Genomic DNA, 27460 nt, shown 5'->3' on the forward strand with positions numbered 1-27460 from the left:
TAAAGACCCACGTGAACCATGGGGAGATGGACTATACTGTGCTGTCAGATGAACAAAATCAACAAAGGGGGGAAAATATTTTCTCTCTCTAATCTCTGTTAGAAAGATCTTAGTAATGATATTACTACCTTCCTTTGCATCCAATAGCTGGAAGTTGAAGCTAGACAAATTTTGATTGGAAATAAGGTGTAAATTTTTAATGGTGACAGTAATTAACCATTGGAATAACCAGGGTCATTGTAGATTCTTCAAATCGCTGATTATAAAATCAAGATGGGATGTTTTTCTAAAAGCTCTGCTCTAGGAATTATTTTGGGGAAGTTCTCCGGCCAGTGCTATGCAGGAGGTCAGATGAGTGATCACAATGGTTTGTTCTGGCCTTCGAATCTACGAATCCCTAGATTTCAAAGCCCTTTGTGCAAAAAAAAAAAAAAAAAAAAAAAAGTATCCATTTCTCCTTTTTTTACATGGTTTCTTCAGTGCTGGTAGGCAACACATTTACAAATCAGAAGCGCACTTTTAAGCAGGCTGGGTCCCCTCACATTACTAGAATGGACATTTTAAAATTCCAATTGAGAGTTTATTTCTGTGTTTGCACTTTCCATTGTCCAAAGCAGAGAACGGATTCTTCGATTTCACTTTGCTTTTGGTTATGGTCAGCGTCCTACAAACAAGCATCAAACTGCAATTTTGGGATTGCAAACACTTGTGCTGGGGGAGAGGTATTGGCTACAGAAATGCTTCCAAGGGAAAGTCAAGAGAGTCATGGAAATTTCTATTACTCAGTTTTTGTTTAAAATAAAACCCTACAATTTGGGCCAAGTTTTGATCTGACAGTATCCATTTAATCTGGAAAAGAATAGGAACCCATTGTGGATCTGATGGCAAGTTTGGGCATAGGCAGACCCTACAGCTGGCACAGAGCCCCCGGGACCTCCACCCAAATTCAGCAAAGCATTTAAGCAAATGCTTACCCTTATGCACGTGGCTTCAGTCCCATTCAATCGGATTTAAGCACATGCCTCAGTGTATTGCTGAATCCTCACTGAGGCTCTTCATAGATCCAGCTGCAGGATCAGGACTTAAGATGCTGCAATAATTTTATGCTGGCGGCTACGTCTTAAACTAGAATGGCAATTTTTGGTAAGGAAGTGTCATTTACTGGGAATTCTACCCCAATCCTGCACATCCTTATGCACAAGTTTACTCTACTCATGTGAGCAGAGCCAGAGAAGTCAGCAAGGCTACTCACACAAGTAAATTTAAGCCTGTTCGGGTTTACAGTACTATGGCTCAAGTGTTTGACCTTTTGGGGCCACCCACTAAGCTCAGGGGTGTGGTAAGGGTCACGTGCTGGGAAGTGGCGGGTTATATTGTTCATCAAGTCCCCCCCCCCACAATTGCTACATTTTCCAAAGGCTTCATGGCTATCAGGGTCTTTTTAAAGACCACCAGAATACGTGATTTCCCTGCTACTCAGCACAGAACGCTTCAGCCGTACGCTTGCTGGAAAACAGATACATCAAGGCTACCACTTCCAAAACAATGCACTTTTGCACAGGCTCTGCTGGGAAAGGGCTGCCAGCTCTGCTATAGCTTGAGCCATCGAATACGGCCCCAGGCTATGAGGCAGGAGCATGGCAGCCTGTAATTCCCGGCTTGCTCTGGGTAGCAGCAAAGAGTGCCAAAAATATCAAATGCTGCAGCCGCCGCTAATTCCGTAAATCATTCTTTGTGCGGAAGAGGCAGGTCTCGGTTCCCAGGAGGCGGTGGCAGTGGGCCGAGGGAGGGAAGGAGAATGAAGCACCCGGGTTCATTCATTCAGTTTGGGGACCTCTTTGAAAGCACAGATCAGTCAAAGGCCCCTTACGTGGCTACACAAGGGCGGAGGTGCAGGGCTCACGAGAAGGACACGTGTCAGCATCTGGGGAGCACTAGAGGCTGCTCTCGCTAACACGCAACAGCGGCTCAGCATCTTGGGACTTGCAGGATCAGGCCCTGAGCGACAGGCTCGCTTCCTAAGCCCGGTTGAGGCCGGCACAGCGAGGAGCAGCAGAGAGGCCGGGCAGCTTCTCGTCTGCCAAAGGACTCCTGCCAAGCAGCTGGGGCAGGACTCCTTAAGTCAGACTGCGGCTGTGAGGGGGCAGCTGCACAATGGGGGGAAAAGAGTAGGATGCTCCCCCCTCCCCCTGCAGCCTGCCCTATGATAATGGCAGCCATCAAGCCAGGGCCACTTGGCAGCTGGAAAAGTAGGTCCTCAGTCCTGACTCTGAAATGGGTATTTGCCACCTAAGCCACACCCTGCAGCTGGATAGAAGTCAGGTAGGTGCAGTGCTTATTACTGCTAAGAGCAAGCATTTGCCGGACTGCGATCCTGCTATCCCTCTTTATTCCAGGTCTTCTATGTGCCCCTCGAGGCAGAAACTCTCCGCCAGGTACTGTCCATCAGTGTGTGTATTGCGCAGTCATCTCTGAACAAACAATGAGCAGTAATAAAATGAGCGGGTTCCTGGAACCTGGGCTGCAGGTGTCCTGAGTACAACTGTCTCCTGGAGGTGGCCTGAGCGTGTCCCAGCAGCGCATCCAACCCTTCTGGTGCAGGGGCAGGGCACCCCTCAGGAAGAGTGAGCCGGAGAGAGAAGCTCATGCCAGTATTTTAGATTCACAATAATTTTGCCTTGTCCTGATACCTGTCAGCAGAGGTGAACGGCTGCACGGGGCAGGAGAGCCAGGCTCCGTGTCCGGCTCCACCACAGATTTCAGGTTCTACTTTCCACTGGCCGTGGTAGGGCTTCGAGCAGCCCCCCACCTCTGGCTCTGGGGGGCAGGTGCATTGATTCAGGTTCCATCGAGACTGGGCAGAGACCACTGCTGAGCCCCGACTGAATTCAAGCTGCCTCCCCTTGACAGCAATGACGGGAGCACCGCCCGCACTCACCCAGGGGTTAATGCATCCTTAGCCACAGGTGACCACAGGCCTTGCACAGGGTGACTCAAGCCTTCCCACGTGGGACCTTGGGCAAATCTCTTCCCAGCCGCCCGACTTCACAGGCCTCAGCCATTAAATGCTTGAAGATCCTCAGAGAGAAGGGCAAAGCAACAGGGTAATTTGTCCTAAATTCAAAGCCAATTTGTCTCAGAGTCAGTAAGATGACAGAACTGGAGACAAGCTCATTGAAGCGTGGCTTTTAGCAACAGAAGTTCAAGCCGCAGCTTCTCACGGGTGCCCACTTTGATTCCACTTATGAAGCAGCGGGTTCCCCCCCCTCCCAAAGCAGCTGTTTAAATTAGCAGCACAGTCTGCTAATCTGTGACATGTAAACCAGCCCGGAAGTTATTTATATTAACCCACTAGATGTTTTGGCAGCCCTTGAGTCTACATCTCAGACCAAGCAGCTTTGAAGCCTCCTAACTGTGCTGTAATCTGCTTCGATCTATACATTAACATGGAACTAGGGGCCAGATTCTCAGCTGTGGAAACAGAAGTTGCTCCATGGAAGTCAGGCATTCCACTGAAGTCAACTGAGCTCCACTGATTTACATCAGCCAAGGATCAGCCATTACACCTTTAAATCTGCCCCCAAAGTTTCCCCAGATTACCTGGTACATCGGTCTTGTTGGACCAATCTGCAAGGATTAAGACCCCAAGTAGAATATAAACCCTGCAAGACAGCAAGGCTGCCGTGAGAGTCCCTGGCGGGGAATAGCACCAACAGATAAGAAATTGTGTCATCATTGTGGGGATCCACTCTAAAATACAAAGAGCGTGTCAGTCCCTGTAAGGACAGAACGTATTTCAGAGTGCACACAGCAAACCAGGAGCAAACCGTCACTGCAGCCAACCTTCCCGAGTCTCTTTAAAAAAAAGTCTCACCCCACTGATCACATGATGGGTTGGGAGTACTTGGAACGGAATTCAGCACAGCTGCTCTAAAAATAGGTCCCTTTCAAAGCTGATTAACATTTCTGTTGGAATTCTTAATGAGAATTAAGACTATATTTTCGATAGCTGGGGCCTCCACACAAAAATATGTTTAACCATTCCTCCTTGGGAAAAAAAAAAAAAGCGAAAAAACCTTCACAAAAATCATGCCACCCACGAAATTAGCTGATGGGGTCTGGCCGGGACACAGTGTTTATTCTGGAAATAGACTAGAAGGGATGGAATCTTTTTGCCAAGCAGGATAAACACCATGCTGCAGTGCAGCATCAGAAGGACCCTGCTCAACACAAAAGATCCACAGCCTTCTGTGATGCTGGAAAAACCTTAGATCTCAGCTGCACCCTGCTGAGTTACCGAGCAGGAAACTGGGTTGAGCGGCAGAAGCTCATGCAAATGACTCCCTAGCCTAGGGATCTTTCCGCTCAATGCAGTAGAGCCAGAAGGGCACCTACGCACCATTTTTGAGCAGTTAAAGAACTATTATACTTTGCATTTCCATACAGGCTCCTGTATGAACCAACACGTGCATAAACCCATCACGAACACACATTGGCACACAACTCAATTACTATACAATTAACACACCGCAACAGCAGAAAGTTGGTACTAAAATCCTTTTCCTACCACTTCCAAAGCGGAGGCCTCTACCACTGGACCTTAAGGCGAGCTCCCTCAGCTGACAAATAGTAGGTCTGTTATCCTCTTCGTGGGGTCAGCCACTAGAAGCCATCACCACCCAGGCATAAAGCACATTAAAAACTTGCCCCTTGACTTCGTGTTTCCCAGCCTGGGGTTAATGAAGAGACCATCCTGAGAACATCTCTGATTAGACCCATTCTTAGAGGTCCTATAAAAAGTTCAAGGACAGACCTTATGCATTGGGCATTCAGGGAAGCTGCTTCTTTTAAGCAGAGTTTAGGACCCCATCAGAGGGTCCTAACTCTGAAAAATCCACAGCCCTGAGCAACAGTTATACTGACCTTAACCCCCATGTAGACTGCGCTACATAACAGGAGAACTTCCCCTGTCGATATATTAATCCATCTCCCTGAGAGGCGGTAGCTATGATTACAGGAGAAGTTCTCCCCTCGACACAGTGCTGTCTACACAGGAGGTGAAGGTCGTTAGAACTAAGATGCTCAGGGCTGTGGATTTTTCACACCCCTGAGCTATGTGGTTATACAGACATAGGTCTGTAGCCTAGATCAGCCTACCCACCGAAGACCATTCGCACCCACGAAAAGAGGGGACGCTTTCTCCAAACCCAGAGAAACTCGTCCCTTTCAGGTTTTATACCACTTGTTAGCGATCCTCCGAAGCAAGGCACGGTCAGGGAGCAAAACCCCCAAGCCCTGCCTCCCAATTTCCTGCATTAAGGAGGCAGCGTGGCTACTAACGGCTCATGTTATCGCAAGAGATGGCTGAGGATCCCCGCAGGGTGCACATGAATGACCAAGATGACAGTGGATCATTTTGATCACTTCAGGGGCTTGTTAAAAATATATATGTATTTAAATCAAAACAGAAACTCTGAACGGAGTGACTCTAATTAAAGGCACATTACGGGGAGTTAACCTAAGCATTTCAATGTGTAAAAATCAGACCACTCTTCGGGGAAGAGCAAACATTGCTCCTAGCTGGGTCACAGAGTATAAAGGAGCCTAGGAGGAGAAACTGATGGGAAAACCTATAATGGGAGCAGTAAGGTTACTTAGGGGACAGGGGGTATGTCTATACGGCAACCGGAAGTGTGACTGCTGCGCAGGCAGGCACACTCACGCATAGCTAAAAACCAAGAGTGGAAATGCAGAAAAGCATGAACTTCGGCACAAGCTAACTTACCTAGGGTCCCCAGCTGGCTAGTACAGCCTGAACTGAAGGCCAACCCGCCACTTCTTCACTGCGGTGTTTGGCCATGCTAGCTAGATTAAAGCTACCCACGCTGCAATCAGACCTCCAATTGCCATGCAGACACACCCAATGACAAGGCAACATCCCAAGGCGTGTAGCAACCTCGCCCGGGTCTGGGATTTCATGCAAGTGCTCTGGAGAGGAGTGGTCCAGGGGAGAGGACAGGAGGTCTAGGTGCATCTGACACAGACTTGCTGTGTGACATTGAGCATGTCGCTGCCCTCTTTCTGCCCGTTTCCCCAGCTGCAAAATGGGAATAATGCTACAGACCTTTCTTTGAGATCAGTGGAGGAGAAACATGATCACAGCTAAGTGTTATCGACCAGCGATAAAGGACAATCCAGAGCGCCGTTAAACATGGTCCCCGCCACATGAAACTTAAGAGTACATTTGCAGCCGGGGTAGGGAGGAAGGCAATCCAGTCTGACACCTTTCACCAGCACTAAAAACCATTAGAGATAACCCCACTGGTTGTTACTGAGCACAATGGTCTGACATGGTGACTCACACTAAACAGTTCCACGTGTTTCAAACCAGCTGTGTTGGGCTCCCAACCCAGATTTGTCTCATCCTTTAATTCCAATGTAGCCCAGCCCAGCCCCTCTCCTGCTAGCCCTCTGCCCCTTGCCAGATTTTCCGAACATCACTGGAAGGCAATTTCTAACACACAGTGCAACGTTGCTACTCCGGCTAAAACTTGTACTGCATTTTATGTGAATGCCAGTCCCCTCATGCATGTTTTAAAACATTTAATTGGGGACAATTCTCTCCAGCTACCACAGTGAGCGGCTCCCCTGTCTGTTGCTTCATAGATGCTAGAGGTGGGAAAAACTGACCGGAGCATCTAGTTCATCCACTGCACATTTCTTCCCTAAAGAACAGGGTAACTTCTCAGTCCTGCAAGTCAAGCATTTTCTAGACAATAACTCTAAAAGCACAGGGGGGCAAACTGATCTCTGGCTGAAACGTCTATTGAAACAAATTAAGTTGTCTCCATTGTGACTTTAGCACGGATGATTATTTTTTCTCCAAGATTGGGACTTTCCTAGGTCATTAAATACTAATACTGAGCACAGAGGGAGTTTTATCTGCAGATCTCAAAGCACTTTGCCAAGGTGGAGAAGTACCATTATCCAGGGCTGCTGAAACAATTTGTATAGTGGGGGTGCCGAGAGTCATTGAACCAAAACTGTAAACCCTCTATGTAATGGAAACCACTTCAAGCCAGGAGGCGTGGCAGCACCCCCAGCACTCCTCATTCCAGCACTTATGCCATTATCCACATGTCATCGCTCAGGAACTTGAAGCACAGAATGCAACACACTCAAGATCATGCCATCAGTCAAACAACGGCACAGATGGTTAAAATGCAGCTATCCTGTTCCCAGGTGAGTGGCTTAGTCACTAGACAAGGCTACCTCCCAAAATATTTCTGACACATTTTAGGTTTGTATTTCACACACACACAGTTTTACAAAACCTAACACGAACAGAAAGATTGATTGACTGATTTGTTAAAAACGGGTCAGGTAAACCATGTTCTTGTTTAAACAAACAATCCCCTGCCACACAGGAAACCTAAACACCTTAGCATCTTGCAAGGGTCTGAGACTCAAATTGCAACAGTAATTAGAAGACAGAAAGGGACACGGAGCGCTCCAGTTTCACTGAGTGCAAACCAGAATAAAGCCAGCAGACTGCACAAACAGAGCAAAGGAAATGCCATTTCAAAAAACCTCTTTCCGTTGTAATAATCTAGGGTGGTTTTAGCAGCACAAGGAAGGAACCGACACAAGGGGATTTCATTCGGACATCATTTCAAAATGGAAAAAACCTCATCCGAGAGGCATCAGGCGCTTCCGCTGGGGGTGCGAGTCACAGAGTGCCCAGCGGAGCGAAGGGCGAGCACTGCTGCATTAGCAGAGAGGGACAGAACAGTGAACAAAAGGAACGACACCATTACTGAATACTGCACTTGCTAGCCCTGGTCCGGAGTACTGCCTGCTGGGCCCGGTCAGGAGACAGCCACAGGTGGGCCACAGATTCAGCACAGGGCAACAAGGGTGACAGCAGATTGCCTGGGTCTGCTTTAGATGGAGCACTGCTTATTTTCATTGGGAGACAGGAGGCGTCAAGGTGTCCTGGTGCAAGCAATGCAGATTATGTTATTCACACCATGCCCTTCACTCCACCCTAGTTTCTCTGCTGACTGCTTCTTGTGTCTCCCTAGCCCACTCCTAACTCCATGCCACCCCTCAGGCCTGGCTCGGCTTTCCAGTTTGGTTGCCAAGCTTCTCCCTGGCCTCCTTCAAAACCACTTATGAAGAAATCCACCTGTTCCGAGATGCATCCCGCAATGCAGACCTCACACTGCTCTGCCTTTGCGCTGCACAATGGTATAGCGCTGTATTGGACCCCTGAGACTGAAGGGTCCCTGCCCCAGAGAATCTGTTATTTCCTGGGCACCGTTCACATATCATACAGCATGACGCTCACACGGGGCACTAAGAAATGATACAAAATAAAGAAGTGGTGTGTGGATCTTGATTAAGTTTAGGCTGCAAGATTTGATGTGGAGGCTGAATACAGGCAAGGGGACAGGCTCTGTTCTGAGGATACTGAAAGCCAAACCAATACACAAGGTCAGATTTCAACCCAACCTGGTGGAAGTCTCTCAAAAGTTGATCTTGCGAGAGCTGGACTTCTGAAATCCTGGACTACAGCTGAGCCACCTTGCCAAGAACAGCCCACTTCCACTTCGAGAGCCAAAACTGGAGAGGAACCTAATCCAGAAATTCTAACACAACCCTGTCCTACCCACCCCAACACACAAACACACATACTTTAAACTGGATTACTGGCGTGTGTCAAGGTAAGCCCACGTGTAAGTCTTTGCAAAACTGGGCCTAAGTGAGGTCAGGAGACAATAGTATTTGGGGTCAGAATATAACAGAATAGGTTAGACAAGGACATGCATGTGACAGGACAGGAAGCGAAACATAACTGGATGATAAAAATCGACAAGCTTGTATAAAGATGCCAAACTTTCCTCTTGTCTGTCTCCTGTTAGCCGGTGTTAGGACTCTGCATCAGTCCGCTGAGTAAATGTTGCTGACCCACTGTGGCAGAAGCACTCACCTGGAATAAAGAGATGGGTGTAGCCCTCTGGCCAGAGGGGAGCTAGGGAGGTCCTCCGGAGAACCCAAGGAAGAGCCAGGCTTGGAGAGGAGGTTTATGCTCTTTATTATTAATAGAGTTACCCATAAAGCACAGCCGCAGGATGCATGTGAACTGACCTATAGAGTCACTGAATCTAAGGCCAGAAAAGACCACGAGATCATCTGACGTCCTGTATATCACTGGCCACCAACACCAGCACACTAAGCCCAACAACCAGAATGAGACCAAAGTATCACAGCCCACAGGACATGACCATTTTGTGCCACAGGCAGAGAATAGGAGGGAACAAGGTGCATCAGTGCACGAGGACCCGGCTATGGCAGGGAAATAATTAAAGGAGATATACCAGATAATCCTGGCAAGTGACCTGCACCCAAATACTGCAGAAGAGGAAAAAAAAAAAACCCACGGTCATTGCCAATCTCACTCGGGGGGAAATGCCTTCCCAACCCTACATACGGTGATCAGCTAGACCCTGAGCATATGAACAAGAACCAGCCAGCCAAGCATCAGAGAGAAAATGGGCTCGGTGCCACCTGACAGCCCTGGCCCACTCTGCCCAGTATACCATCTCCAGCCATGGCCATCCCTGATGCTTCAGAGAAAGGAGATTTAAAAAGCCTCCCAGAATACATTGGGGTAAAAACAGCTCCCTTCCTGACCCCCTGCTGGTGGCCAGCTGAAACCCTGATGCATGAGCATTAGGAACATAAAAAACTGGAAGTCCCAAGGCTGTTGAACCCTGCCCCTGTTGTCTCAAGCAACGCCATCATACATCCACACTCAAATCTGTCCAGCTCTCTCTCAAAACTAAATTAAGTTGTTTACTCACCCACTCCCCGCAACTCCTACTGAGAGGTGGTTCCAGAACCTCATTCCTTGGATGGTTAGAAACCTTCTAATTTGGCTCATGGCCAGTTGACGTCCATTTGTTCTAGTGTTAACATTGTTCTTTAACCTTAAGTAGCTCTTCACATTCCCTGGTGTTTATCCCCCCCAATGTATTTATAGAAAGCAATCGTATCCCCTTCTCAGACTTCTTTTCGTGATACTCAACTAGTCAAGCTCTTCCAGTCTCCTCTCATAAGACACCCTCCATTCCCCTGATCATCCTAGTAGCTCTTCACTGCATCTGTTCCAGATTATATTCATCTTTCTTGAACATGGGTGACCAGAACTGTACACGGGATTCCAAATGAGGTTTTACCAATGCCTTGTACAAAAGCATTAATACTTCTCTCTCTACTGGAAATAGCTCATCTAATACATCCTAGAATCACATTTGCCCTTTTCACAGCTACATGACATTGGTGATTCATAGTCCACCTGTATTGACTAAAACCACCATGTCTCTCTCCTCCTCTGCACTTCCAACTGATCAGCCCCCCACTTTGGAACAGAAATTCATATTGTTAGTCCCTAAGTGCATGACCTTGCACTTTGCGCTATTGAATTGCATCTTATTTCTGTCACTCCAGTTTTCAATGTCACCTAGATCTTCCTGTATAATATTCCGATCCTCCTCTATATTGACAATGCCTCCCATCTTTGTATATCACGTTTCGTTAGCACACTCCTACATTTTGTGCCATCATCATTAATAAAAATATTGAGTAAGACTGGTCCCAAGACTAATCCTTGAGGAGCTCCACCAGTAACCTCAACTTCAGTCCGATAATTCACTTTTCAGCACAACCCTCGACTTCTTCCCATCTTACAATGCTTGCAGTGATCCCCATCTTCCCTAATTTAACTAATGATTTCCCACATGGTACCATGTCAAATGCTTTACTGAAGTCTAAATAAATTAAATCTAAAGCACTTCCCTTACCTTAAAAAAAAAAAAAATCAGTTCTTTTCTGAAAGAAGGATCTCAGGTTAGTCTGTTGTGGTCTCACTTTGGTAAACCCATGCTGCATTACATCTCCTTTGCCATTTACCTCTAAATTTAATTGTTCAGAGAGGTAAATGGTGACTTTGTGCTTAAAGAAGTATATTGGTCTCAAAAGATCTGGGTTCAGTTCCCAGTTATGCCAGACTCCCTGTGTCACCCTGGCCAGCTCATCTGTACCTCAATAGCACCACCTATGAGCTGGGGATAAACCATTCTCTCCCCCATTCTTCTTCTGTCTTGTCTACTTAGATTGTGACCTCTTTGGGGCAGGCACAATCTCTTACTCGGTGTCTGTACAGAGCCTAACCCCATAGGATACTGATCTTGGTTGGCGCGATCATAATAAAGATGGCCAAAACAAACAAAATACTTCTGAAGCAGAAGATCTCAAAATAGAGGGCAATATCTCAGCCCATGGTGCTGGTGGCATCTGCTGCTATGCACTGGGGAATTTTAAAGACTGTTTTAATAATTTAAGCAAACAGTCTCTTTTTAAAGAAGATTTTAAAAAACAAAAACAAGAAGCCCTACCTTCCCCTCCAAAATACGCTACCTAAAGATATATACATAAATTAAACAAAAAATGTTATCAATGACACCGATGGTAAAAATGCAACATAACTCAGGGCTGGATCTGAAATATACATGTTCTCCATTTTCAAAAAATGCCTTTTTTTTAAAAAATTAAAAGAGGAAAAAAGGGACCCCAGTCTCCTTGAGCCAATTGTTTTGGCAGATCATAAATAAAAGAAGATTTACTGCAGCATCTTTTAAGCCTCATCAAACATGACTGCATAATTTATCTTTCACTACTCGCTCAACACCAGAAAGGCTGATCTGAAGGCGCCTGACAGAAATGAAAAGGGGTACAAAACATGTCAACAACCACTGCCTGGATAGCTATTGAAGTTGTTCACACCAAATGTGTGCAATGACTGCCTTGCCCGCAAGCGTAAGCCCAAAAGAAAACCACAACTTGCAAACTTTCCAAACACGGCATTTTAAAAAACAAAACAAAAAACAAAAAAAACCCTTTTAAACAATCCACCATTTCTCAAATTTCACCCTTCAGTTACAGTGCTGGTGTTGATTTGGTATTTCTGTGCTGTGTGTCATTTATTCTAGATACAGCTCCTGCTACAACGCAGGTTGCAATGTTGGCTGGAAGAGCAAATATTCCCCTTGCCCTGAGCCTGTAAAGAGACCTGACCTTTGCTCTGCCATGAGGAAAAGCCCAGCACTCTTGTTATGGACTCCTGACATCATTATAGGATTACTGAGATCGGGGCCCCATTGTGGTAGGCAACGTATACCCATACTGGGAGTGACAGTCCCTGCTCTGTATAGCGTACAGTCTACAGAAGACACAACAAAGGGTGTGAGGGGAAGCAGAGATAGGGAGAAGTAAAGTGACTTGCTCAAGTTCATTCAGGGAGTCTATGCAAGCAGAGACAAGAACACCTCTCTGCCGAGCACTGGGTCTTGGGGCCTATCCACTGCGACTTACACTAGCTCCCAAAGATTCAGCTGCAAGAGCTTCTGTGATGAGCTGCAGGTTTCAGAAAATTCTCTGCCGCAATGTCCCACTGGCCAATGGGCAGGTCACCCTCTGCCACCTCAATGGCTCTGCTGGGAGGCAGAACAGTCCATCGACGAGGATGTAGATGACTTCTATCCCCAGCTCTGACACTGACCTACAGAGACACGGAGGCCAAGTCACTTCACCTCTGTCCCCAGCCATGAGGAGGCACAATGCTGCTTACCCACCTTCACAAAGCACTTGGAAATCCATGGATGAAAAGCATCCGTTGAGAACCAAAGTGCCATGTTATTACTGTAAAGCCAAGCGAACCCACAACAGCACATGGCAGAGGCAGGAGTAGTACCCAGGAGCCCTGATCTAACTAGTGCTCTCTGCAGGGGTTTGGAGTAGAACTGGGAAACCGTTCACAGCAAACGGTACACTTAATTAATTTAACGCCGGTGCTTATTGGACAAGTGAACAGACAGCAAAGGCTGTCTGCAGAACGCTTGCATTCAAAAGGTGATTAATGGTTTATATGAACATACTTCTGCCTATAAGCTGATTGTTAACCATTAGCAACTACTCAAAGTGATAGCTGCAATTTATATCCTTATTTAGGCTTGTAACTGGTCCAGATAAATCATATCCTCTCTTCTTCTGCTCTGACAGGATGTTTTCAAAATGGCAGCTGAAGATCTCTATTCTACGGTGTATCTACACTGCAGTGAAAACTCCATCTGCGGGACCTGGATTTGCGGCTTCCAAGCCTGCGCTTCAGTGTCCACCCTGCATTGTAATCCGGGCTTACAACTGCTGCAGCCAAGTCTCTCAGCAGTGCTAACGCATCCATACTGCGCTATGCAGACCATCTCATTTAGGTCTTTGGTGTGAGCTGTGTTCACACTGGGAATGACAGTGCTTGGACCCAAAGCCACAGGGGGACTCAGACTGTGACCCTCCTCCACCCACCCCCAGCAGGATTCTAGGACCCCTGTCCTGAGTGCTTGCTGACCCAAGTCAGACTAATGCTTGTGTGTGAATGGAAGGGGCCCTTGGGCGCAAACCTTAACGTGGATTCTAAAGTGAATTTGAAACACTCTCTCATGACCATTCTTGTGAACAAAAGTTTGCAAATCGCAAACGAATGGGATGGTGAACAACAGTCAAGTGACTTTGGTAGAATTTATTTTATAAACACACATTTGCGTGGGGGGAGCCAGTTTTTTCCCCTTGCACTCAGTTTTACAAATTGGGATGGAATACGGCATGCACTTTGCCTGGGAGAATTCTTTTGCAAAACAAATTGACGGAAAGAACTTAAGGTTTTTACAGCTGGTGTGAAATAAAATCTGAACTGGAACTGCTACCTGAAGAGTAACAAGTCTAATCTAATGTATCCCATCTGGGTGCCTCTGGGGACCTTCCATCACTGCAGGATCAAGTGCCTCCCAATCATGAATGAATTTATTCTCCTAGCCCCTACAGGGTAAGGAAGTATTATCCCCATTGCACAGACAGGGAAGTCCACAGTGGCAAAGCGACTTGCCCAAAGTGGCAGAATCAAGAACTGAATCCAGAGCTGGAGTCCCACTCCAGGGCTTTGACCACATTCTAGATTAACAAATCCTCATTCAAAAATGGAATACGTTTGCCTAGGAGAGGACCGAGAAGGAAACTGCAAAGGGAGACTACAGCAGACAGCAAGCTGGTGGATGAAATGCCCATTTGAAATGGCTGGTTCCGATTCGGTTTTCCCCCAGGGTGCAATTATCTTCAAAACACCAGAGCAGCACACTCTCCAAATAGCACTAACAGCCACACGAAGTCAAGGCAGAAAAGCAGCCAGTTAAAAATCTAAGCCGCTGTAGGCTGAACCCATGTCTTGACCTTGGTATACAAAGAGCCGTGTACTAATTCACAAAGCTGCTGCTGCTAATACGCACTTGAAGTTTCGTTCTCCCAGCCGAGCCCCAGTGGAGAACAAAGGGCACAGTTCAGATGCTTTCCCTAATCAAAAGTGGCTCCAGATCTCATCAGCAAGTGGCAAAGAAACCTGCCCAACTCCCAAAGGGGCTGGCCAAGTCACCTGCCATGTTGCCGCCACCTCATAAAGATTTATCCGGTGTGTAGAGCAACTGCTTATTCAAATGGCATCCCTTCCCCCTAGCGCAAGGCAGCGCAATAGCAGTCAGCACCATCAGTGGGGGGTGTCATCCCATTACCGATTACTGAGAAAAGAATGGAAACACTCCACCAGGGACCCTAGACTTTACAGAATTCACATGGTCGCCAGGGGCGATGCCATACAGAACTCTTAAGCAGCCCCTCCACCATGGTACTGTGTATCGAAAAGCCCCGCTTGACAACCATCACCACTGGGGACTGAACTCAGGGACTCCGTAGCCAAAGCACACACCTCGGTGGGTCAAGACAAGATTAAGTCCCCTAGCTGGTAGCTCCAGCAGACTCATGTCCCCTGTGATTCAGAGGAGGAGAGGATGCGGACTCCCACCGCATACAGCAGCATCTCACTCAGCACTGCAGACCCGTTCTTCAGCGGCAGAGCTGAGTGCGGTGTGTGGAGACAGCAGGGTGAATCACCGGGCCTGCAGCGCAGTGCCAAGAGCTGGCATGGTTACCAGGCGCGCCGTTCACACGCAAACGCGACGTGTAAAAACCAGCGAGCTGACAAGCGGGGTGGGGAGCAGCAAACTCAGACTTCAGGGGCAAAGCGTGGGTGTGTTCACAACACATGCACTGTGGAATTGGTCTGGTGGTTGGAACAGGGGTCTGGAGTCAGGACTCCTTGGTCTCTTCGCGGGTCTGGCGCTCATTGAGTGACCTTTAATCAGTCATTTCTTCAGTGCTGCAGCCTTTCCAATACTACAACTAACTTAAGATACAACTCACCCTTTTGCCAAGACCCAGGGCAAGCTCCCAGCTCCATGTAAGTCAGATTTAGCGACGCATAGGTGCTGGGATGAATTTAATCCTTCAAGTCTGGGCTCTGTGTAAGCTCGAAAGCTTGTCTCTCTCACCAACAGAAGTTGACCAATACAAAATATTACCTCACCCACCTTGTGTCTCTCATATCCTGGGACCATGACCCAGCTCCACACCACTGCATCCAATGGGTGAATACAGACACACTCGCAAAGCATTTTAGAGTGAAGAGCATCATTATCCTCATACCAACACAGTAGCTTCCCAGGATTCTTAGTGAACGGTCAGAAAGGGCTCCAAGAAAGATGCCAAAGACATGTAAAGCATTACATTTAGTTTGCTATCCTACAGGTCCCTACTCAGTCACATTCCCACTGAGGTTAATGAGTAATGGCTCGTTATTATTATTCAAAATGTCAATCATCAATAAGGAGAGACAATACCTGGAGCCAGCAAATGGTCTCTTATCTTTGCACATTTGCTCACATTTTTAAAATGGCCAAAGAAGCAGGTGTCTGAGAGCCAGGTGGGGGCAGGATTGTTATTTCCTGCTTCAATGAAAAAAACAGGAGTACTTGTGGCACCTTAGAGACTATCAAATGGGGCAAGTGATGCTGTTTTTCCACAATTTCAGCTCGTGCACGTCGACGGAAGCAGTCTATGTAGAAGTCCAGTCTGTTGTTTTGACCTTCAGGAGGAGTCCACACAGAATCTTCCTTTCTGTAGGGTTGGTAGGAAGGATTCTGTGGGTTAGTATGTTGTTCAGAGATGTGTTGGAAATAGTCTGAGTCGGAGACGTCGAAAGTAGGATTCTAGGTCACCACAGACCTGTATCATGTTTGCGAGCCTGGAGGGAAAAAAGGAGAGGCCCCGAGACAGACCGGCACAAGAGAGTCTGTCCTAAGAGTATAGCCGGAAAGATTAACAATATTGTTGGGTGGGTTAAGGGAACTACTGTTGTGGCATGTAGGAGTTCAGACAGTTTAGTGTCCTTTTTCCTTTGTAGAGAAGCAAAGTTTGTGACGACATTGTTGCACAGCAAGATTAACACAGGGTGAATATGCCACTTGTAAGCCCACCCCAGGACTGAATAGTTTGAGTGGGAAGGCTGGCATGTACTTACATCTAACTGCAACCACAAACAGCAAGGGCTGCAAGACCAGCTAAGAGATCTTTCCAGCTGGAATAGCAACGTGCAGACACACTGACAACCTCAATAGCATCACATGCACATCTATAGAAAAACCAGAAAACAAGCAACTGGCATTCAGTAGCATACTTCGTTTCTATGCCAAAGCAATTCAGTCACGGTCTCACGTCTTGCCTTTAGAATTCAGCAGTAGAGCTGACTAGATTTTTGCACGCAAAGGCTGTCACCAGCACTTTGGCTTATTGGTTGTCAAGCAATCTATTTTCAAAGGCAATAATACCAGTCCCATATTGCAACCTTAAGAATCCATTTTCTGTGTTAAAAGGGGAGAGAGAGGGAAAAAAAATAAATCGATAAAATCGTGTTCCTTCAGTCTCGTTCCATTTGCTTTGCTGTCACGGGTAACCATGGTGCAATCATTCAGAAACCAGAGCATTCATTTTAGTGTTCCTCTCCAGTGTAGCGCTTGTGGCCTTAATGACATCAGTACAAATTTCATGACAGGTAATAAAGCAAAGACTAGACCCAAGATCTGCTGAGTTAGAAGGGACCATTTTTACGGTCACATTTCTGATGCAAACTACACTTCAGAGATACCTTTTCAGTTCTTTGCACCTAAAACTATGCCGCCAACATACGAATTCATGTGTTTAACGGGACATCTGTGTGTGCGCGCAAGTGTAACGCCGACAGACCCCGGTTGTCAGCGGGCAGGATCGAACCGGGGACCTCTGGAGCTTAGTGCATGAGCCTCTACCGCATGAGCTAAAAGCCAACTGACTCTTAGCTAAAATGAGTCTGCTCTACAGCCTTCCCTCTAAGAGGTCTTGGTACCACTAGATGGCACAGAACACCACACCCAGGAGGTGTGTGGGTTACACAAGTCCCCATTCACTAGAGCAAGCAAGCAAGCAAGCGTGTGTGTACTTTGAAAGTATTTAGATGCCAATGTTTGGCGGGAGCCATGTTAAGGAATTTGGTATTTATTCCATGATCAGAGTGGTGACTAGGTAGAATGAACGTTCATTCAGGATTGTGGAGGTAAGTACAAGTCAAGGTGCACTGTAAAGCTAATGTAATGATGGCCCCGTCTGGTTCATTTGAACTCTGGATTTCAAAGCATGTGCCCCCACTGCCTGACCTAAAGGATCGAGTCCATTTGCTCAAACCCAGTAGCAGATCCATTAACCTCCATGTAATGGGTCTAGGTCCCCCTACAGGTACCATGAGACATGGGACCACCCTTTGTAAACGGCAGCATAGTTATTTATGGGGCAAACGAGACTTGCCTCCCATTGCAAGGTGCTTTGCGATCTACATATGAGCGTTACGTGGGGCAAAGTCCCCCCTTTCCCCTCAGGGAAGTGGGCCAGCACAAGGCACATGGGGCAAAGTCCCCCCTTTCCCCTCAGGGAAGTGGGCCAGCACAAGGCATATGGACCATTTAAAACAGAGCCCTCCTATTTCCTACACAAGGAAATGGAGGAAAAACAAGGGCACAGGCTGCCTTTGCAACCAGATGTTCCCCATAAAGAGGGAATTGCTTTCTTAATGAAATGCAACATAAAGTTAAGAGTTAGTCTCATCTGTCCTGTGCACCCACGGGGTATTGCTCGCCGCTCTAGCCATCTTTCAATACACAGCAAGTATTAATTTGTTATCAATAAAAATGTCACCTGAGTGTAACTGTCACCATATCAGATGCCAAAACACCTCAATTCCGTCATATATATATATTTTACTCAAAACCACCCAAGGAATGAAAAATGCTCAATGTTACACACACACACACAGGGCATTGACTCTAATTTGTCTTTGAAGTGTTTCTTCTCACATTACTTAATGACTTGACCAAAGTTCCATATCCAGGCCAAATTAAAAAAAATTAAAGCAGCCACCATGGCCAATGCCTTACAGAAAATACTATCAACTAGCCAGTTCCAAGGATTGCTAGGCGAGAGAGCTGAATGCCAATTCAGACACATGAAAAACTACACACTGCAGCCAAGTGGCCCTTGATGCTCACAGATTCAAACATTTGGGATGTGGAAAATCATCCATCTGGGGGTAGTTGTAATAGTATTGATTTAGTATGGTCCTGATGCAGAAACCTTTCACATTATTTTATTATAGACCGGGTCTCTCTCTCTCAAAGTTATTTGTCTAGATATCAAATAGCATCATTCAGGGCCACTGATGTAGTGGAGACAATTGAGTTCATCAGGTCGGCTGGCACATGACCTCAGCTTCCGCCAGCACAACTCAGCGTACAGGCATTTGGCAGTTCGGAGTATGCTGTAACGAATTCATGTTCTGAAAGCAATAGGCACCATCACTATATAAGTTACCACCACCACACACAGAGGCAGCTGAGGGCTAGACCCCAGTCTGTTAGCTCACGTGTTGGAAGCCTGTCTCTTCGGAGCTAGATTCAGTGCATGGCCCGGGTGGCCTCTACTGGGGAAACTCTTACAGAGTCTTGGTTGCAAATTAACACCGCCCTCACCTGTGGTGTTCCATCAGGGTTTAATCCCCCACAGGCGGCGACAGTTCCCACTGGCCCAGGCAATGACTCAATGTCACTGAACACGCTCCTCTGACTTTCTCTGGGCACGTGCACACAGTGAATCTAACGCAACACCCCTAACATGCTAACTAAAAGAAGAGTTGAGATTATGGATCAGGCTCTGTCGTAGTATAGACACTTACTACGGCAACAGAAGGGGTTCTTCCTCCACGGACATAAATCCACCTCTTTGGTAGCTAGATTGATGGAAGAATTTTTCCACCGCCTTGAGCGATGCAGTTAAGCCAACCTCACTTTGTAGTTCAGGCCAGCCCTCAGTTTCAATTTCAAGTCAGAAAAACAGATTGCTAAGGAGTGAGCACAATTCTTGTGAAATATGCGCCTTTAGAGCCCGTGCAATCAACAGCGGCTCAAAACAGGGTTAGAGTGAGATTGGTAAGTGAGAGAACTAAGTCATCAGCCAAGACACGCTACGGTTAAACTGATGGACAGCATGGATTTGGACCCCCAATAAATTAGCTGAGTACTATGGCAATGAATTAGTCATTAAGGCAGCCTTGAAAAGGCTGCTAATCTAGTAACCAATCAAAACTGAAAAGAAAATGCAAGTGTCCATTTTTCAATATGCCTTACGCAGAGATCTTCAAAAGAAGTTACGTTGAGAGGACACTTTGCACGTTACAAAGCGAGAGAAACTTTAACAAGGTTCCTGTAGCTTAAGTTTTGCAGCCGATGACTTCTCATATAGCTATTTCAATTCTCAGCAGGCCTCCCCAGAACAGAAGCAGCAAATGCAATGTGTGCTTATGACGTAGGGCTCACTAATGAAACCTCTGGGTAAGCTCCTTGGAGCAGGGATGGTCGTTTCCTTTGTGTGCTTCACCTAGCACAATGGGGGCCTGCTGAGCCCTGTAAGCGCTCTTGTAATTTAAATACTAACCTTAGAAGACGACCTAGAAGGTAGATCAGTGCCAATGGAGGAAAGACGTTGTATTCTTTACCCATTTCTTAGTGAACAAGCACAGTCCTCTCAGTGTGCGCCACCACCAGATGCCTGCTTTCTGGCAGTCCCAGTGGACAGTTTCAGGATGGAATGGACTATCAATGAGAGGCAGTGCGGTCTAGGGGATAAGGCATTGGACGAGCCTCAGGAGATCTGGATTCTGTCCCTGCTTCAGCTGCCGGCCTTGGGTGAGTCACAACGAGGCCCTGGCTTCAGCTGAGGTCTCTAAGTGCTAGAATAATACGATACTAGATGATTAACTGTCCTCCATGCAGTGGGCGATCCCTTCCACTCCAGGGAGGCACACTGGTGGGGCGGTCTTCATTGAAGAAGTCTGCATTGTTCCCAAGCTGCGAATAAACAGAAGACTGCAGTGCTCAGGACTGGCGCTCCAGCATTTTCTGCTTACAACACCACAAAACTTATGGAGGGAAGGGATCGGGGATGAAGATTGTGGGAAACAAGAGGCGCACATGGTTACCCCAAAGAGGACACGTTTCCATCACCCCAAGCCTTCCCTGAACGTTAGAGGCTAGGAGGCTGCGATTTCAGATATACGTGTAAGAAGGGGGTGAATCCTAGGGCGACACTGGTGAAGAGAGACAGACACTGCACACAAAAGCACTTTTTAAGTACCACCATCCATCGTATCAATTTCATTACAGAATCTCTCCTGGTCATTCAGACTTCAATACCAAGCACTGCCAGTCTGAAAGAGACAGAACTCAGTCACTGGCTCATGAGTAATACTCCATCCAGGAGACTTTAAATACCAAATTACAGTCAAGGAAGATTAGGGCTTTCTTCTAAATCAAGTTTATTCTCAATTAAACCTAGCCAAACACACTGCATATGCGTCACCAATTGTAGTTAGTCTCATTCGTCTTCCTCTTCCAGACCTTGTTGTGAAGTTGGGACCCGGGCAAATCATCATTGGAGAACAGCACTGGCCAGAGTAGCTGGGGGCTATTTATCCCACAGCCTTCATCAGGCAACATTTGTTACCCATTGGGAATAATTCAGGAACTCTCACCTTTATTTTAAGAAAGCTGGGAATTTTTATTGGAGCCCTTTATGCTCTACCCTTGTTTGGTGGCAGGTGACTCTCCATCCATTATTAAGCTTTGAGGACCACCATGTCTTTTTAAACCCCTCAAGGCTCTACCTGAGAGCCAAGGACGATGGGACCGACTTCTCATTTATTGACTGGAAAAGGTGATGCTGAGCAATAATGCTCCCAGTCATAAGTGCTCCAAGCCTAACAAACTGATCAGAAGTTCCACCTCTCCGAGGCAAAGCCTGCTACTCTTGGGTGCTATCAAATCTCACTGCTCTAGGCACCAGGAAACCAGAAGTTAAACTAGACACTGCCAATACTCACAAGCAACTGTACCATGTTGTTAGTCCGAGACCTTTGCTGTACCATTCATGCCCATTACTCCCCATTCAGTCCCAGCATGGTTTAACCCACCATGGAGGCTGGGCTGCTCCAAACCCCAGGCTGATGATTGCGAACAACCCCAGGGAGGGAGAGATCAGCCTGATGAGGAAGACCCTGGAGTACCTGTGATAAAAGCCTGAGGTACGTGAACTGGTGGTGGTGAACCACTGCACTAGGCCACTGGGCATACGCTGGATATAGCTAAATGGTGGACTTCATGCTCCATCTAGAAATGGGTATAAAGCTGCAAAGTTCTTGTCAAGGAGCAGGCCTGGGCCAGACTGTTCCAGCTCACAGGGAGTCCCAACCAGATTCTGAGGACACGCTCCCCTAGAGGTCAAGCCACCCATCTTGCAAACCCCATAGGCACAGGACAGTGCCAGACATTCCCCCCACACTGGCATGGTTGGGTGTCTGCCTGTCAGCAGTTCTGCAGGCTGCCGGGTATTCAGGTAGGACCGTGGGTTTGGTGCTTGACAAAAAGCTATACGAGAACTTCAGGGACGGTGCCGACTATCCACACAGCTGTTTGGATCGGGGTTTTGTTTCACTCCGTCATCCCAGTGAATGTGACTAAACCTGCTGAACCCACCCCACCCCCCATTGATCAGACTGTAGTGCCGTACAACCCCAGCAATGCCGCGTTTCAGCCCTCCACCCTTTCGGTCTCACCAAGCCCAATGGGGCATTAGTAGTAGGAGCAGCGTTTGCCCAGCTGCTCTTAAAAGCAGCCATTTAAAGAAAATCAGAAACCCTAATATGCTGTGAAGCTTTCAGCTAAGACGCCATTCAAGTGACAGATGGGGCGCCTGCCAAGAGCCAACATGCGTGCGTTAGGAAACTGCGCCCCAACATCACCCGTAGAGAACTATTACCTTGCAGCTGGGAGAGCCCATGGGCCGACCGTCTTGGGAGCAGCCCCGATTAGAACGCTCGCAACATGCTTCTCGCTTGCCGAGCTCTACCTGGCAGCTTGTTTTTCTTCCCCTTTAAGAGTCATTGGAGTGGCCTAAATAACGCGGCTTAGAGCATCCAGGGCAGGTGAGAAGAATTTTAGATTCTGTGCATCTGGGAGTGGGGGCCGTGTCCTATTTTTGGGAGGGGGGGGGGAGAAGGGGCAAACCCTTTGCTCCAAACTTGACCCAAACCCTTCGCAGACCCAAGAGGTCCTGGCTACTGGAGAAGCATGTGAATTTTCAGTACCGAACCCAACAGAACCTCAAACCCTTTCTTAGGGTTACCAGTCCCTACTACTACACATACTACAAGAGACAAATATAGGGGCAGGTTATTATTTATATCCAATTACATCGCTAGAGGTCTGCAACTGAGAACAGGGCCCCACTGTGCTAGGCCCTGTACAAACAGTAAGGGGATGGTGCCTTCCCCCAAAAGCTTGCAACATAAATAGACAAAGGAAGGACGATTGTCCCCATTTAATAGATGGGAAACTGAGGCACAGAGCGATTAAGTGGCTTGCCCAAGATCGCTCAGGAAGCATGTGACAGAACTGACCCCAGATCTAAACGCCAATGCAACGCCTTCAGAGGATGACTGGGTTTTCGGTGATTCTTTACCAGTTTTCAGCCGCTATAACTCTGCTGACATGGGTGTACAGTGAGCGGAGAATCAAGCTAGAATTTGTCTGACCACTAGGGAGGCATTCATTTAGGCACCTCTGCCTTTCAGCCTGCAAGAATAGTCCTGTGCCCTTTAATACGCTGGTCCCACTTACACTCCGACTGGGAGCTTGCTGCAGAGGACTGAAAGACCAGGCTATTTCCTTCCTTCCATAGTCAGTGATCCCAATTCCCCCCAGCCCACATTCATTGTGCTAATTGCCCTACTGGAGGCTCTGATTATTTTAAATTGCCTTTGACAGGTGGATGGCATCGTGGACTTCCCTCTCTCATTTGTTCAGATTGCAAGAACGTAACCTACCACCGTGTTCTCTTCAACTATCTAATTAATTAGAGAAGCCTTGTGGTTCTTCCTGCCACATGTAGCTCTCTGGAGTATCTCATACAGCCTTTAGTCATTCTCCACCTAGGTTGTGAAATGCACCACAGGGAATCCAAAGCCCTCAGTCTTTAGATCACACTAAGATCCTGGTGAGCCCAGGCCAGGGGTTTAGTGGAAATGCTCTGTTGTGTGGGATCCCTGATTTCTCATTCCAGCCTGGCGGGACGCTGGGAATACTGCAGGAGACAGCGCCTGCACAGTGGTGGGCCGGCAATTTGTGCAACCGTGCTCCGTAGATCCCAGTGAAAGCCAGGCACGCTCACACTCGCTCCACGCCTGAACCTGCAGACCTCACTCAAAGTCATGAGGAAGGGTTATGTGAATAAGGACTGAAGGATCAGCTCCCGTATGCACAAAGCATAGCTCCTTCATCACTCACAAACAGGCTTTGGAGCCACATGCGATTGGCTAAAGACGCTGTGAAATAGAAGGTGAAACAGCAGGAGCAAGTTTGCTGAAGTGACAAGACATTTGAAAAACGTCCGAGTTGGAGTTTTGGGAGAAGGTTTGAGCTGGGTTCTAGTAAAACTAAACTAGGAAGCATCAGACTCCTCGCTAGTTGAGCCCAAATAACTCCCCTGAGGGGACTTCACAGTCCAGGGAACATCTGTCTAGGAAAGGTCAGGCTTTGGCACCCCTTGCAGATCTGGGGTCTGCAGCATCCCCTGTGGTACCAAAACCATTGGGCGACTCAGTTGTAACAAAGTTAGCCCTTTATGGCCGCTAGACACAGACAGGCCCTGTGGTTATCTTGGGTTCTCGCTCTCCAGCTTGGGTGGTTTGGTGTCACCGGACAGGGTCTCTCCAAATCCTACACAGAAGGGACTGCTGGCTACCACACAGAGTCTGACGAGAGGAGAGTGGCCCAAGCTCAGGTGGCAGGTCTCACAAGCACCAAGACTACGTGCCGAATCTAAACCTCCACCCAGTGACAAAACACAAGTGGCTGCTTATTGGACAGACTCTCAAGGCCCCGAGAGCATCAAGGAGCAGTCTGCAGCTTCGGAACAGGCCAACGCTGCAGGAGCCTCTGACAGCGAAGCGCTCTTCATTTATTTGGCTACAGGTACAGTAGATAAAGCAGCTACATAGCTTAACAGAGACAGGCTGTGCATCGGACCCTGAAGGCTTCATTGGCTGCACAAGCCTCTTTGCAGTAGGATCTGGACAGCATCTCCCAAAATCAAAGCTCTGCTTTGCCATTTCCTAATTCCCATTTCTTTGAGACCTATCTACTCTGATCCAACAGAAGAACCAATCCCAATGGCTTTGTAATCTGTCCACTCTTCCATTACAGCGAATTCTTAACTTCATTCATTTTCTGCTCAGCGACTCCAGGAGAGACTAGCAGCCCTCTAACTGTGGCAGTTGCCAATTGTTATCCAACCAACCAGAGGCTGATTTCCTAATTAGTGCTCTCCAGAGTAGAGAAAAAAAAAATCCATTACAAAGGTGAGAGAATGAAGATGGAGGATTAAACTTTTGGCTCTTCAGAACTGTCCTTTTGCGAGTCTGTTGCTAGGACCTCGCCACACATGTGCGAGAACAGACCTTTCTCAAATGCTTCCTGAGAATGAACTTCTCTAGTCTGCGACTCCTAGACCCATTCCCTCTGGGCTCCACAGGGCTTGCGGTCATGCCACCAGGCACAACTCAGGAGCTGGGCTAGCCCTTCATTGAGCTATCTCCCATTTAGCACCCCGGAAATGGGATTCAGTACGGGGTGCTCTTCCTTCCAAATCACCACAAAGCAACAACATCACTACCATGATATTAGAGGGCACGCTACTACCATGGGTGGGGGCAATTTTTTGGAGCAGATATAAAATCAAAATCCTGTGCACTTGTCATTGAAGAATCCATGGACCTTTTCACAAGAGACGGGATGTCAATACCTTGGTGTCCTTCCCAAATGAGAACTTTGTTAGTTTCAGCCTACCTAACTAAATTCCCCTCTGCCGTTTAAAATTAACATAGGCTGGTTCTTCACCTTCGGCCCTAAACTGTTCTGGAGAGTTGCTGCGCACTGTTAAAACGGCTGCCACGTCCCATCCCAGGGGTCACTGAAGCAATTCCTGGGGGCAGTTTGTTGAGTGCTTTGAGATCCTGAGTCTAATTGAAACATCTCATTCCAATGACTACTTCATTAACATTGTTCCATTCACCAGTTACTTGCCCAGCACAGGACTAAACATACTGCATCTGTTAGAATTCCCATCGGTAACCGGACTCACGCCCTGGACTTTTAAGCCACATTGCCCCCAAGTGTTTTCTATTCAAATTGCCAGCTTCACTTCAGCTTGCTGCAGCCATCACTCAGCCAGCATCTTCCCTAGGACACCATTTCAATGGTCTACTTTATTTTGCGTACAAATTTAATTAGTTCTGGGAGCCAGTCAGAATAACTAGGAAGAGTCATTTATGTAATTTGTGAAACTAGGTTAGTGTGCCAATAAATATCTTTAGGCTGACAATTTTGAATAAAAATCCCATAATAAAATTATAAATAAAAACCAACACAATTGAACCATCTTAATGTCTCTCTGCTTTAAATAGCAGGCTCTCTTTGATTACCAATAAATCTTTAAGCTCTGGGCACTCACAATTATTGTACCTTTGATATGATAGCAGGGAACTCCTCCCACTGACATTTCTACAGACCTTCGGATGGAACATGAAAGGGGAGTGGACATTAGCCCGTTTTGGATTTATCACCATCTTTTTAATCTATTCGTAAAAAGCCTATAAAGGGGATATAGTGCAAAGTTATTAAGCCTTGAAATTTACATGCCTGATTGTCCCATTTGCAACATTCAAGGAGACACTGAAAGATATTCATTATAAATACATTTGATTAAGTAAGGGCCTGATCCTGAAGCTTTTACTTATATGAGCTGTCTAACTAGAACTTCAACAGAACTACTCAGAGTCAGATTTGCAGGTTCGAGCCCCAAAAGCTTAGGTTCACTGATTTTTTGAAAATTCGTGTTTTTAGAATGCTAGAGGTCATTCTAGCAGCAGCAATTTGAACACAGCTTGCAGATTTGTGCTCAGGCCACCAGAGGGTTCCCATCCTGCTGGTCCCCAAGAGGGCTATATCTGGCTCTGATGTTCAAAAAAGCTGAGCCCCCAGACTGAAATCAACGGAAGTGCCTACCAAAGTGCATGTATGGCCCTCATCACCCTAGCATCTGAGGATCTGCCAGCCAATCATGGGTTTGATCCTAACAATGGCTTTTCAAGCTAGGGAAAGTATGATCCCCATTTGTAAAGTGGGGAACCGAGGTAGACAACGGACTTGCCCAAAGTCACAGAGGGAGACTGTGGATGAGCTGAGAAATGAACTCAGATCTCTTGGCTCCCAGCCCAGTGTCCCAGACCATCCTTTCTACCCACATGGGATCTGGCGAGTGCTCAGGACTTCTAAAGTTCAGGTGAAATGTGGAGATGGGTAGGACATGAGGCTTGAAGCTGTTGCTGTAGCAACAAGTAGTATTGGCTTTAATATTTCACGTTTTTCTAGTGCCTCCCATGCAAGGCTGTCCAACGGACTATGGACCAGATTATGATGCCTTTACTTGCTATTCAACATAAGTAAGGGATCAGAAACGGACTCCAATTTATTAAGCCTCAATAATTCTGCAATGTCGCATTATTATCCCCTTTTAATAGGTGAGGAAACTGAGGCACGGGTTGGTTCACTAACTAGTCTAAAAACATGTTACGTGCCTACCCTGTTTTTTAAAAAGTCATTCCCTTTAATGGACTGAAGTTAGGTATCCAAAAAAACAACCACCAGATCTTTTGGAATTCAGCACTTGAGCATGTCAGGGACAGCAGCTCCCAGTCTGCTGTTCTAACCATTATACCACACCCCTGAAGTCAAAAAAACAAAACAAAGGTGGCATCTTTCTCTTCAAG

General features: G+C 47.0%; 1 protein-coding gene across 7 annotated transcripts in view; it reads right to left on the reverse strand.

Annotated features, from left to right (window-relative positions):
• The window catches only part of DVL1 (dishevelled segment polarity protein 1), a 179847-nt gene that overhangs the window by 107004 nt on the left and 45383 nt on the right, over nucleotides 1–27460 (reverse strand). The window contains exon 2 of one of the 7 annotated variants that reach the window (XM_037880974.2): nucleotides 20014–20426. The exons of the other annotated variants lie outside the window; for them this stretch is intronic. Coding sequence (XP_037736902.1) covers nucleotides 20014–20078 — 65 coding nt within the window. The 5' untranslated portion in view covers nucleotides 20079–20426. The remainder of the gene's footprint in view (nucleotides 1–20013; nucleotides 20427–27460) is intronic. 7 annotated transcript variants of the gene reach the window in all.

Source organism: Chelonia mydas, chromosome 18 (genome assembly GCF_015237465.2).
Source record: "Chelonia mydas isolate rCheMyd1 chromosome 18, rCheMyd1.pri.v2, whole genome shotgun sequence".
Taxonomy (NCBI): Eukaryota; Metazoa; Chordata; order Testudines; family Cheloniidae; genus Chelonia; species Chelonia mydas.